Source organism: Solanum dulcamara, chromosome 8 (assembly GCF_947179165.1).
Source record: "Solanum dulcamara chromosome 8, daSolDulc1.2, whole genome shotgun sequence".
Classification (NCBI taxonomy): Eukaryota; Viridiplantae; Streptophyta; class Magnoliopsida; order Solanales; family Solanaceae; genus Solanum; species Solanum dulcamara.
The window spans coordinates 65,616,362-65,630,304 of record NC_077244.1 but is presented as its reverse complement, the minus strand read 5'-3'; the positions used below and the strand labels follow the sequence as shown (position 1 = coordinate 65,630,304).

Here is a 13,943-nt window from a genome sequence, read left to right as displayed (position 1 = left end):
ATATAGAATCAACACATATACACAATTTTAATATTGTCCAACAAATACTAACAATCAGTCCATTTTACTAAAATGTAATAATAAATTAATGCTAAGTTAACCTTTAATAAATAATGTACGTTCAATCAAAAGTTTAAGACAAAATTTTCATAAGATAATTATTTATTTCAATTTAGAATAACTTTTTTGTCTCTTGTTTTTATTTGAAAATAAAAATAAAAAGGAGAGAATGTAACAAAAATGACAAAAAGAAATATAAGATCATAATTTGATAATATAGACACGACTTCAATGTTGTTTTTTTAAAAAAAGAAAAGAAAAGAAAAGAGTTAAAATTATCCCCGAACTATTTAAAATAGCTCAAATTTATTCTTTAGTTATTTTTTAGATCAAAACTACCCCGTCTATGATTTGGACCACAAATGCCCTTTAAACGTTATCTTTTCCACTAGACTTGACGTGGTAATCCACCTAAGCTGTCCAATGTGGTAAAAGTCCTTTCCATCTATAATGTTATTCTTCCTTGAGCCCTATCACCAAAAAAAAAAAAATAATACCAAAAATAGTCCTTTCATTATTTTTGTTTGAGTTGTTGTCCAGACTTTGAAACTTCAATTTGAGAGTGTACTGAAGTTTGTTTGAGATTCTAGTTGCGAGTTGAAGGATCGAGATCATCGTTTGGATTTTGGGGTCATTGAATATGAGGATGAAAATTTTATTCCAAGGTTGAACGATGTTGAAAAACCTTTGATGTCATTCTTTAGAACTTTGAAAATAGATACTCATTTGAGAGATTATTGGTGATAAATTTTTAGTTTCTCTTATGTTCTTGAAGTGTAAAAATTTGAAGAGGTTTAATTGAATGTTATTGAAATCTTGAATATTGTGATTAAAGCTGAAAATTGATCTTTAACAATTGATTTCTTAATTTCGGTATTTAAAGATTTGAGTTAAAATCTTAAAAAAATAAAAATAAAATATGAAAGAATTCTTAAATGCTTGAAAACCTGAAAATGATTTTGAGAATTTATGACCCAAAACGCTAACGATGAACTCGATCCTTCAACACACATTTACAACCTCAAACAAACTTCAACATACTTCGAAATTAAAGTTTTCAAGTCCAAACAACTACTCAAACAAGAACAATGGAATAACTATTTTTGATATATATTTTTTTTGGCCATGTTGAACTGCCTAGGTGGACTACCACATTAGGTTTAGTGGCAAGGATAACGTTTAAAGAGCATTTGTGGTCCAAAACATAAACGGCAAGGGCAATTTTGATTCCAAAAATAAATAAAGAGTAAATATGAGCTATTTCAAATAGTTCAAAAGTAATTTTGACCCTTTTCCATTTTAAATAAAATTTAGACTTCATAGTCATGATATTAGGAAAATAAAGTCTCAAAATGATGCCTTGTATGTCTAAGCCTTAGTATTCGATATAACTACAAATAGAATTCGACTTACCCAATACATTATCTCAATTGTCTATTTTGTTTCGTATAATGTCATATACTTTTTATTTTCATATCGGAGAGTTCTTAATAATATTTATGCAACAAAAGTGTACAAAAAAATGAATGATTTTTACTTATTTAATTATATAAAAAAATAACTTTGAGATTAATAAATCATAGAGAAAAATAAAATAAAATAAACACATATAAATATTACTAGAACTAGAACTAGAACTAAAAGTGTCTCACAAAATCCCTAAAAATCAAGTTTCTAGACCTTTCAAAAAATACTTATATATTCATGATATTTATTATTTAATTATACTAATTTACTATTTTTTTTTATAATTTATTAAAGTAAAAATGGATATAAAACTATATATTCTCAATTTTAGACAATAAAAAAAGGACAAAGTAATTTTTCTTTTTTTCTATGTGCCGTTGTCTTTTTCCTCCATTTCTTTTCGCCTAAGCAAGCTATAAAACCCAAATATTCAAAGTCTACAAACATAATCAGATTTTGTTAATCCAGTAATTAATTTTGTATATTAGTAGTTGAATTTCCCAAAACAATTGTATATATCATTAAAAATCATTCTTAGTTGTAGTTGAATTTTGCAAAACAATTGAACACACACACAAAAAAAATAATCATTTTTTCACTGATATCGTCTGCTAATCTGCTTTGCTTGGCTAATTTTTTTTTAATCAATGCAGCACATCTGTTATCGTGGTAAGAATCCCTTTTTGTTTATGTTTTTTTTTTTAAAGTTTATGGATCTGAATTAATCTGTTTCGATTTGCTTTATTCCGGAATTGATATGACCTGATTTTGATTTTCTGAGAGTATCCGCTTTCATTTTAGTTTTTCTGGGATTAATTTTGCGATTTAATGGAATTTAGTTGCTTGTTTATGAGAAATTGTTTTGACACTTTGCTAGATTTTCGGCTCTCAGTATATATGACTGATTTCCTATTTGGGTTGTACCTTTTTTTTTCTTTTTCTATATGATGGTATTAGACTGGACGGAGTTTAAGATGTTAAATTTGATTTTTTTTTATTATATTAGTGATTTGAAAGTTAGGTTGGTAGAGAAAATATAAATCAAAGTTATAAACTTGAATAGTAGGTGGCATTTATCTGTGGAAAATCTTTTCAAAACCTACATTTTTTAATTTATTTTTTTTTAAAAATGATTGGAATTTGAAATGGAATGACTTCAAACCCTAGGGAGTATTCCTTAGATGCATTTTGAGAATTGAACAGTATTCAAAAGAACGACTTCTTTAATGTTAAAGGGTATAGTTGGAAACAATTGCCAACTTTAATTTTGAGTTTCTAAAGTGACAACTATTTTGGGACAATTTTTTTGAGTTAAAAGGACAGTTAAAATGGGAGGGAAGGGAGTTCTAAGCAAGGATGTCTTTTTGCATACAGTAATATGATAAGACGAAGGGATGGATGGATTGGGATACAGAAAAATCTTCCCTCTTGGAGGAGAGAAAACTCAGTTGCCTCAATTAATTCACATGGTGGACTATGATGTGGGATCAATACTTTTAAAATATTGATTTTTTCAAGTAGTGCAGAAGTTTGAATTCCAACATCTATTTATCAATTGTACATTTGCTTTTGATTTAGAAACTGACAATATTTACATTTTCAGAGGAGGTCAATTAGATTATCTTTGTTAGTTTAGCATTGTGCAAAAGGTAAGAATTTGTTGACTTTACACCGACGTTACGGAGAAAAGTGGCTTGTACAGCAATCGCCGTGCAGTGCAGAAGTTGGTTAGTATCTCAAACTAACCTATGTTCTGCACACACTTTCTTGTTCCTCCTTAGCATTTAATATATCTTTGTTTTTAAAAATGGTAAATGGTTTGTGACTTCAGTTAGATGCGTTTCAATGTTTTATCTTCTCACTTTGCCTGTGGTCAAGTACGAAGTATACTTTTGGCTTAGAAACTTAAACCAATTAGCTATTCAAGTGTTCACTTGGCATTGGTTGCTTTAGTAACATAGGTATTGGCTTCTATATCTCTATGGGATGCCTTTGTTCAGTTTGTCGAGTAGATGCTTTCTAAAAATTTGAAGCTGGACAAAGCCCTTTAAGTTGCAGTCAACTGATATATTCATGAAGATGCTGTTACGGATTCCTTTTTTGACTGATGACTTCCTATTTGTTTTTCTTTGCTAGGTTTTGCAATTTCTTTTCCATGATGTGGCTTCTCGGAAATTTATCACAGATGATTTATACTATGCTACTTTAGTATTTAGCCATTTTGTTTGGTACTTGTAAATAGATAGTTTTGTCGGTAGATAAAATGGAACCAAAGTGTGTTGGTATGTTAGATAATGACCGTAGCACTGTGGTTGGATCAAAGAGAAAAGTGGCTTCTCAGAATTTGGCACATTTATTTAGAGCCAGCAGTGAGAAACTGTCAATTCAATCCAACTGTGACAGCAAGCTTGGGAAGAGGAAAAGGACCAATTGTCACTTACATCTCAGGAAATCTGTACTCAAGAACTACCTGAACTTTATGAGAAGCAGAGTGCCGCAACGTGTACTGTTTTATCAGAACAGTGAATGGACCGACTTCCCTCAAGATATTATTCTTATAGTTAAAGAAGATTTTCGGGCAAAAAAGGCTGTTTTTGAGGTGAAAGTTCGTGACTTTCATATAATGCTTGATATTCTGCATATGGTTCAAGTAGATCTGATAACTGGTTTACAGAAACCTGTTGCCTGGATAGATGAAGCAGGTAGCTGTTTCTTCCCTGAGTCATATCGTATCAGTAGTGAAATGCATGGGAACTTTGAAACCCAGTCAAAGAGAACTGAAGAGTTCATGACAACTGAGCCAAATAGGGTAACTGATATCAATTTGCAACTCGACATTGACTTAAATGGACTGGATAGTTGTAATTTGGAAGGTGTGGAAGAGTCAAATATCGGTTATAAGAGGATTAAAGTAAATCCTCTTAAAGACAATCAAGAATTTGCTGATGATAAAAAATCAGATGCAAAAATGGAACAAGTTGCAGAAAATAAACAGAACCAGGAAGCTATGTCTCCTGACTTAGTAGCTAGCCTGAAATTGGTGGATGCAGAATCTGTCAAAAATATGTTCATTATGGGAATGAATGTCATCCCTAACAAGGATGAGATCAAAATTACCAAATACTCTAGTAATTATTTGAGAGCTCGCTTGGAACTCTTTGAGAAGCAGGTTGAAATAATGCAAAAATATCGTGGGAATGCAAATGTTCGATATGCTTGGCTTGCTGCTTCCAAAGATTTGATATCTACAATTATGAATTACGGCCTTGCACCTGGCGGACCTAAGAATAGGCCTAAATTTGGAGTCGGAGTTCACCTTAGTGCTCTGCATTGTGCCTCCAAAAGGTTTGAATACATTCTCTTTATCAAACATCATTCATAACTGACTATATTTTGCATTTTCAACAAGGTCAAACTTTGGTCAGTTATCAGATTAAAAGCCTTTTCTGATTTGGTACTTCCTGATCATTTGACGGCTCCCCTCCCTCAAAAAAGAAAAAGAGGAAACCAATAGCTAAGCCCTAAAGGAAAGAATGCTGTAGGTTTTCTTTTCTTTTCAGTGAAAAGGAGTAACTTATATTCTTGTATGATTCGTAATATGAATCTCCACATGACTAACAAAGAAAGTTCTCTTTTTTGTCTTGTTTATGTCTGTTATTGTTTTCTTTGAGGATCTAACATCAACCTTTTTTTTTTTTTTTCTCTTTTCCTCTTATCCAGTGCTATTAATTGCGATGCTGACAAAAATGGCGTTCATTACATGGTTTTTACTCGTGTGATTTTGGGTAATGTGGAACCTTTGCACTGCGGATCTGAACAATGGCATCCCAGTGATGAAAAATACGATAGTGGAGTTGATGATCTCGAGAACCCTACTCATTATGTTGTTTGGAATATGAATTTGAATACACATATATACCCAGAGTGTGTTTTGAGCTTCAGAATTCCTCCAGTAGCTAAAGGTAATCTCCCTTTTGTTCCTATATTGAAGCATCAGGATGACACAATATGTATAGGACTTATAATTCTAGCAATTTTTTTTGAAACTGTTGTTAGTGTCTACAACTTTGGAGCCTGCTTCATATTACTCCCTTTTTCATGTTGGGCCATTCCACTTCTCTTTCCTTGATATGGAAACTTTATCTCATTGGTTAAACTTTTCAGAAGTATCATATTCACTTTTATCTTTGTGAAAGTCAAATGTCAGAAAAAAGTACAGTATCTTAACTCTATTTTGGGGCCTAGTTTTCTTATAACTAATTCATCTCAATGAATCTTTGGAGTTAAAATTGAACTTCAAGTTAGTTAGTCTTTTGGCAATAAAATTTTAGTTATTTAGTGTGTCAAAAGTAGTTTGAAAAAGTGTGTCGAAATTATAGCAAGCTTCATTTGTTTCATTTCAAAGTAACAAGAAGTATTTATGCCTTAGTTAAGCATTATTCATTTGACTGGGAAGTGAAGTAGATAAACCAATTTTGGTGTAGACACGGTATGTTATCAATTATACTCTATTTTTCCGGACTATGATCAATTATAGTATATTTCCTTTGAGACATTTCCTTTTCGGAAAAACTTCGAATATAAGAAGTATGAGGTGGAATTCACAATGTTCTCTAGATCTGTGAAATAAATGAAAGTGATAAGTTTCTTGCTGATTTCAGATTCTTTAGATATGTATGGGATTCCTTTTGTGCAGTTTCTCGTTTATTTTTGTTTTTAGCATATTAAAATTTGCAGAAGACTTTAAATTTTTTCTCATTGAAGAATCATGCATCACTTGAATTATCTCTACCATGCTTTTTACAGGACCCCACTTTGGAAATGATAGTCGGATTCATGGCTCTGGTGTCAGTACTTGTTGTCGGGGGCCTGTGGATCAGGTACCCACAAATACATTTCAGAAGGACTCGGTAAGTTTAGCCACAAATATTGTACACTTGGGTAGTTGAGTGAATTTGATTATATGATCTTCATTGAACTGAAAGATGGGGTAGTTGTGGAGAGACTGTGTTGGGCATGCAACAAAAGTGAAATGAACTGCCTGATGACCTTTTAAAAAAATTTGTGATTTTGAAAAACTTCTAAAGAAATCAAGCACAATGGGAAAAGAAAAGGAACATGAAGTTCACTAATTCGAAAGACCATGTCTTGAAATTTTTTGGCAAAATGAGTGAATATCAAAAAGCAGAAAGTTTTGTTATATGCTTTGACATGTTTGTTGCTTCTATTTATTGTATCGATTTATCTTCTTGATGAATGATTGAGTTACTTCCTCAGATGCATGCTAGTTTTCCAGGACATCATTGATAACAGAGGCACTAGATTAAGTACTCTCTAGATGACTCTTTTATATTATTTAACGGGTTTGCAATTGTAAAGTACTAGTATAAGGTACTTAATGCCACAAATAGTCTGCATCCGCCATTGGAAAGGCATTGTAATCGCTCTTGCTCGTGCTTAAACAATGGTATTATTTATGTGTCGTACAAGAAACATTTCTTTTTTATGTGTCCTACAAGAAACACTTCTGTTTTTGTAGCCTTGCTGGAATTATATCTGTTCATCAATTATCTGGAGATCTCTTTGGATAACAGTTTTTGTATTTTCATCTTTAGGGAAGTCATTATCATCAAGTATCAATGGGTAAGTTGGCCCTAGAAAAGGCTGCGAGGACTCCAAAGTCCCCTTGGTTGCCATTCTCCTTGTTGATTGATGCAATCTCCAATGTAGTAACTGCCAAGAAAATGAATGATGTTACTAGCAATTTTGAGTTGTTTGAGGTTTGTATATTTGCAGAATCTTTTCCTCTCATTTTACGCCTGAATTTTTGTATTTCATTTTTTTGTTCTAATGATTTTCTTCTCTTATGGTTCCTTCTCTGACATTGATAGAGCAAGAAGATATGTAGGGATGAATTTGTCAGACAGTTGAGGTTAATCGTAGGTGATACTCTATTGAAATCCACAATTACAAGTTTACTGTGCAAGGTATGTCCTATGCCTTGTATCTTGAGAATTTGTGCAGTTGCTCTACATGTCAAGTGGCTTGTTGTCAAATTGAGAGCTGCCTTATATTTATTACACATGCTTTGCTTTAAAGTAAGCTGGCTTATATTTATTTATAAAAGTAAATATGGATATAAGTAAGGTTATTTGCACTATTTTAGGTATTCTTATCCATTTTTGTTAATGGATGCATTTTCTCATTCTATATTTTATCCCGCGCAAATTAATTACGTAGTGCATGAGTTACTTACGAGGGAATGAAATTGGTATCCAGTTACCTTGTTTTATGCTGAGATTATCTTTTCTTCTTTGCAAAGTCAAACAAGCTGAAGTATTCCTTCTTTTACTTTTTATTTTATTTTATCTTATCTTATTGTTTGTTTGTTTACTTCTTTGTGTTTTGTTTCTCTTTGGCAGGTACAATCTAAACCCATTGAATTGATTCAGCCAAAGCAAGAGCCACAAAGTGCTGCCTTTAAATGAACTAGTGCCAATTCCATTGGCTAGAGCCACAGATCGAGTAATGTCTTTATGTGGAACGCCTTCTCCCTGTTGTAGTGAAATTGTTTAGATGGTTGGATTTCCTTTCCTACAGTAATGTGATAGTAAAAGCATATGATCTTTTGTCCTAGAATATGGATTTGCAAAGTAGTTCGTTTCTTTTTTCGAACTGGCTTAACAGTTGAGTTTTAGCTACTCTTTGAAATGAATGCTTATAAAGTTTGTCTTTGAGGTTTATATTTCATTCTCGTTCTGCAAATGGTCCATATATATGTGTCTTGTAAGAGATCTCTAACTGCATCCATGGATGGTATGGCTATGCGTCAAAACTGGGATACTGTGAATTGCCTAACTTGCCGCATCAGCTTCTGGTCTATACTACTGCTGGTATGAATGTTGCTCACCTTGTGTAACATTCTCATTTATCCCTTTTTTTCTTACACTGTTTGGTGATCATGTCTCCAACATTTGTGAGTTTGCATGAGCTTGATCTGTTAAGAACGATGTGACTAGAATATATGTCCAAGCTGTGTTAAGTTCACATGCAATTGGCTTTATGCCAATTATCTATGACACTTCATTCACACACTTTGAGTTTTTCCCATCTCATGAGGCATGTAATGACCCTGAAGGTCATTTTTAGTAATTTTTGTAAAATGATCGTTTTATCCTGCTCGATAGTTGCCTGGAGTGATGTATGATCAGTATTGTCGGCTTGGTGAAAATCTTTGTAAAGTTAAGATTTTTGGAAAAAATTGAATTTTGAAGGTTAAGTTGTGAAAAAGTGTTTTTTTGGGGTCATTTGGAGTATCGAGTCTTGGAATAAAATTTCGTCGATTTCATTAGCTCCGAAATGTGAAATTTGGTCTAGTAGAGTTGATAGAATCAGATTTGGAGCTATATCGTGGATTTAAGGCCTTGGGTTGGGAATTCTTGAAAATTTGATCATAGAGTTGACTTTGATCAATATTTAGAGTTTGGATGCTCGGAATTGAATTTTGACGACTCAGTTGGATTCGAGGGATGATTTCGGCTTGGGGGGAGTTCCTGTGTATTTTTCGGAGGCTCCGAAAGCGTTTTGGTCTTTTTGAGGCTTAGAGTTAGTTTGGTTGCGGCTTGTTGGATTTCGAGTCAAGGAGACTTCAAATTCGAATTCTGACAGTTTCATTGAGTTTGGAACATCAAAATTTATATGGTATCATATATAGATTGTGTGTGCGGAATTTCGAACGAATCTCGAGGGTCTATTTGGAAGTTTGAAAAGTGGAATTTTGGAAGTTGCTGATATCTGGTGCATGGTCCGCTTTAGCAAAGGTAGGGTCGCAAAAGCGAGCCTCCGCTTTAGCTAGCTAGGTAGGGTCGCAGAAGCGAACCCCCGCTTTAGCGAAGGGGGTCCGCTTTAGCGAACAAGGCCACTTAGCGAACCTCTTGTCGCAAAAGTGAACCCTATATCACTTAAGCGACACTTGAGGGGTTTATGGTCGAGATTTTAGCCATTTTCCTTATTTTTAGACCTTGGGGACTCATGTGGGCGATTTGTGAAGTGATTTTTCGAGGCTATTTAATTGGGTAAGTGTTCTTACCAAAAATCTATCTTACCCATCCATTATATCATGATTTTAACTTCAAATTGAGGATTTTGGGCCCCAAATTTTGGGAATTTCTTAAAGAACGTTGAATTTTTTAAACTGGTGATTATGAACTGTTTTGGACTCCGTTTTTGAAATGTTTTTTTCTAATGAATTTCTAATGCTTTGAGGATCATTTTCATCCATTTTTTTTGAATTTAAACCCCATTTTCGGAATTTGATTTTTGAGCCATTTTAACCCTTTAACCCAAATTTCATGATCTTGGTGTTGTTAGCTTCATTATTTGATTGTAATCACTATTTGAATATATTGTGGTATTTCGATTTCGAATCAGAAGAAAAAGGCTCAAATACTTGATTGTCTGGGTATCAATTAAGGCATGTGAAATTCTAAAATCTCGTAAATCTTGTAGATTACTTGAACTTGCTTTCGATTATGTGTCGGAGTGAAATGGGAATAAGGTTTGGAATGATAATCATATGAATTGTGCCTAATGAAAGATCAGGGTGATTAAAACACTATGTGTGATATGATGTTGATTGGAATTGTGAACTCCTTGACTTGAACTTGATATGAATTGATGAAATTTTCTTTTACTCATTGTTGATCATGAGAATTGACTTAGATATACTTGAACACCGATTGATTCTAAATGTGATAAAAGAGGTATTGAAATAGAGAGTTGATGACTTATATGATGGAAGTGATGTACTTGTTGATATTGATATATTATTGATCGTGCAACGTGAACTACATGATATGAATTGTGTTGTGACTGTGAGCACTATCATTTTCTCATTATCTGTGTGGACATGCTTATTTGCATTGGTTTTGAAACACTGTGATGGGACTCATTGATACTTATGTCGATGGAAAATAGTTCCGGCGAGATTGTGATGCCGAGGTCATTTCCGGCGAGATTGTGATGTTGAGGTCATTTCGGGCGAGATTGTGAGCCGAGGTCATTTTCGTCCAACCAAGGTGAGTTTCGGCAGATATATGGCCCTTGTGTGGCCCCCATGTGTTTTGATCTGTTATACAACGGATGTGTATCATTAGAATAGAAATGCATCACTTTATGTGACATTGCATTGCATTGCATTACATCTTATCTGTCATCGTGAAGTGTGTATATGCCCCTTTGTGGCTCTCTGATTGATATAATCGATATTGATGTGACTTGTTTGATGAGCTAATGAGCTATTGTTGACCAACTTGATATATATGAACTGTGTAGGCTAGATTGGACTGATTTTCGCGCATGTTTGTAGTTGAGGAGGTTCGATTGGGATGAAATGAGTTCTAGTGTTTTTAGATTTGCCTGATTTTGTTAGTTGACTTCCTGATTAACGTGTTGTTTGGTACTCACCCTTGTTATCTACACTTGTGTAAGTTCAGAGCCCGGACTGTGAGTGAGTTCTATTCTTTCCTCCGAGGCTTCGAGGTGACTTGAGAGGTAATCGTTGACGTTCGACGATCTCCCCTGTCCCTTTTACTTATGCTTTGTTTTATATATTTGAGAAACAAAGACATTGAGACTTGTATTATTTTTCAGTTATGTTTATTAGATGTCTGTACATGTGACAATCAGTCTTTTAGGGGTGTTTTAATTGACTAAGACTTCTGTTTTTGTGTATTTATCTATCTATTTTAAACTATTTCGGCTTTATTTTCGCAAATGTTGGATTTTAGGCTGATTTGTCCGGTAAAAAAGAATAAGTGCCATCATAGCCGGATTCGGATCGTGGGATTGATTTGACTTCCGCACCTAGCTACTCTAGGTTGGGAGGGAATCTACATGTTTCCGTTTTCATTAAGGGCATGGCTGAGCCTTTGAGCTGCTAGATTATTTCATTAATATAGGGTTCGTATTAACAACATGTCGTGTCTGTACAAGACTTTATATCAACATATCGTGTGCAACGATCATCTCACATTGACAGTGACTCAGAACAACTCAGCAAAAGCTCGATTTATAGCTGTATCTAGTTAAAAAATTATTGGCATAGTTCTAGGTTGATGAGGGTAACATTACAAAGATGGTGAGTTAAGAGTTGGTAGTTTCTACCATTCCTAATTTGTACTATGTAAATGAATGTTACTACTTGTCCCAATTTGGATCAGTGCTCCTGTCCGTGAGTTTCTTTGATTGATTGGACTGCATATTGTATAAAAATGCCCCCACCTAAATAAGTACTAATGTCATTTCTTTCTTGAAAATGAGTTAGATTATATTTGTAAATAATCTAACAAATATATACTATGAGAGGTGGGGGATAGGGGTGGTGGGGATGGGGCAATATGGGCATGGGCAGAGCCATCTTAGGCGAAGGGTGGTCTGGTGCACAATCTTTGCTAAAAAAATATGTGGTGTATAGAGGTTAAACGTTAGTTATTATAAGTGTACATTTAATTTTTGTACATCCGCAACATAACTGATAAGAAAATTTGCACACTCTCCGCCAAATTTATGGCTCCAGCATTAGCTACGGAAGTGATGATAAAGATGAAGCGTTTTGAAGGGTGGGGAGGATCAAGACAATCTGAAAAATTGAAAAATATTTTCCTTCGTACCGAACACACCCTCGTGAGGAGGACCAAGCCAATCTGAAAAATTGATAAACATTTTCCTCCGTACTGAACACAGCCTCTGAGATCGCTGTTTTCTTTTCCCATTCTGTTGAAGATTTTATCAATATTGAATGGTTAGGTATAAGTCCCACTAGTAGTACACTGTTATATTCTGATCAGTGAATTTATCGGTTAATAATATAGTTCTGTACCTTCACATTTTTTTAAAAGAAGGAATTAAACTAGTTGGGTCGTAAAAAGAATAAAGAATAATTAAAAGCAAAGTGTTAATGGATTCTTGTCGAAAAATCTGAACATAATTTTCTGTGAGTCTTTGTCATTAAAAATGTATGGCATTTCGAAGAGGTTCACTTGTTTAAATTCTTCATAAATGATTCAATATGTTTTCAACTTTTTGGCATTTTCTATTAGTCTTATAATTTAAGAGGATCCTATACCTGTCAAAGGACCTACATTGGAAAAAAATTAGTGTCAATAATTACTTTAATTTCATTTGATTTGAAAACAAAACATACCTTTAATTAATTCTCTTACTATTATTTAATTTACTCAAGTATATATGGTCAAGTCTACTTTGAGAATATTTATCTTTTTTGCTTGTAAAGGAAGGAGTTGTTTGTATCATTCTCTCATGGGAAAATGTCTTAATAGATTAGGGAATATATTGCAAAATGATTTTTCTTTCTTATTCTTGTACCAATTGTAGGGTCTATTTCTAAAAATTATATGGTTTGAGAATTTTTCCCAGTTGGCAAAGTCATTGAAAGAATAAAATTCTAAGGAATTAATGGACAAATATCTTTTCCAATTTGAGTTAATGTTCTTTTTTGTGCACTATAAGAAGTATATTTTCTCTTTTCTTTTCTAAAGTTAATTTTATGTTTGCTTTATATTTTACGCAAGACATATTTGTTTAATTTAAAAGAGAATCATTAATTTTATCGATGAACTATTAGAGAAAATAAACCAATCTTTCTTTGATTTGAATTTTGAAGCAAGAATTTTTGGAAGTAACACTGACGTGTAAATTCTAAAAGTGTAATGAGTAAAGTGAAAACATCATAAAGATTGAAGTGAAAATTCTAAATTCACATATCTAGAGAGGTGATTAATATAAATAGCATATTTCTTTGCTAAACTAATTAACAAAGTCATTAAAAGCAAATTATGCTCGAATAAGTTAAGATTTAGTCAAATATGCAATAGAAGAAAATATGTCGCTCTAATTAAGATGCCTTTCTAAGCTAGATTATGTTGCAACGATTGATCTTTTATTACATAGATATTATCATATATTCATATATAACATCCTGTTTCCAATTTAAGCTTGTGGAATAATTTAGGTGTCAATTATTTTAAACATCTCTTTATTATGCTATTATTGTCATCAATGTCTTAATATTAAACAACTTTCAAATGCTATATGTATTCGGACAAGCTGGAATTTGCATATAAAAACCTTGAATAGTCCCATATTCGTCACCCTTTGTGGAAATTGAAATATGTACGTTCTTTACTACTTGAAAAAATATTTTCATGATAGTGAGATCAAAGTTAAAGCTGCACGTAATTTCTGTAACTATTTGAAATTCTAATAAAAAGAAAAGATATGTGTATACTTTTTATGCACACACAACAAGGTCTACGTATATTTACTTTTGTTGTTGATGATTTTATCTCTTTTAGGAAAAAGTTCATGTCCATGAATCATGATATATAAACATAAAG

General features: G+C 33.0%; 1 protein-coding gene across 4 annotated transcripts; it reads left to right on the top strand.

Annotated features, from left to right (window-relative positions):
* Window positions 1-1,980: 1,980 nt before the first annotated feature.
* Window positions 1,981-8,270, top strand: LOC129899082 (inactive poly [ADP-ribose] polymerase RCD1-like). 4 transcript variants are annotated; one of them, XM_055973881.1, is made up of 8 exons: window positions 1,981-2,196; window positions 3,131-3,254; window positions 3,664-4,872; window positions 5,248-5,489; window positions 6,334-6,437; window positions 7,143-7,307; window positions 7,419-7,514; window positions 7,950-8,270. In XM_055973881.1, exons 3-8 carry the CDS (start codon window positions 3,791-3,793, stop codon window positions 8,013-8,015), a joined length of 1,755 nt encoding a protein of 584 aa, XP_055829856.1. In that variant the 5' UTR covers window positions 1,981-2,196; window positions 3,131-3,254; window positions 3,664-3,790; the 3' UTR covers window positions 8,016-8,270. The 4 variants fall into 4 exon arrangements, with proteins under 4 accessions (XP_055829856.1, XP_055829857.1, XP_055829858.1 ...); XM_055973883.1 differs by lacking the exon at window positions 1,981-2,196 and having other exon boundaries at window positions 2,236-3,254; window positions 3,664-4,126; window positions 4,202-4,872; XM_055973882.1 differs by lacking the exon at window positions 3,131-3,254.
* The last annotated feature ends 5,673 nt before the right edge of the window (window positions 8,271-13,943 follow it).

Bases quoted from the DNA above. Each gene is read 5' to 3' on its own strand.
- LOC129899082 (XM_055973882.1), top strand. From the start codon at position 3,791: ATGGAACCAAAGTGTGTTGGTATGTTAGATAATGACCGTAGCACTGTG. The intron at 7,308-7,418 runs GTTTGTATATTT...TGACATTGATAG, and splicing joins GCAATTTTGAGTTGTTTGAG to AGCAAGAAGATATGTAGGGA. The intron at 7,515-7,949 runs GTATGTCCTATG...TCTCTTTGGCAG, and splicing joins TTACAAGTTTACTGTGCAAG to GTACAATCTAAACCCATTGA.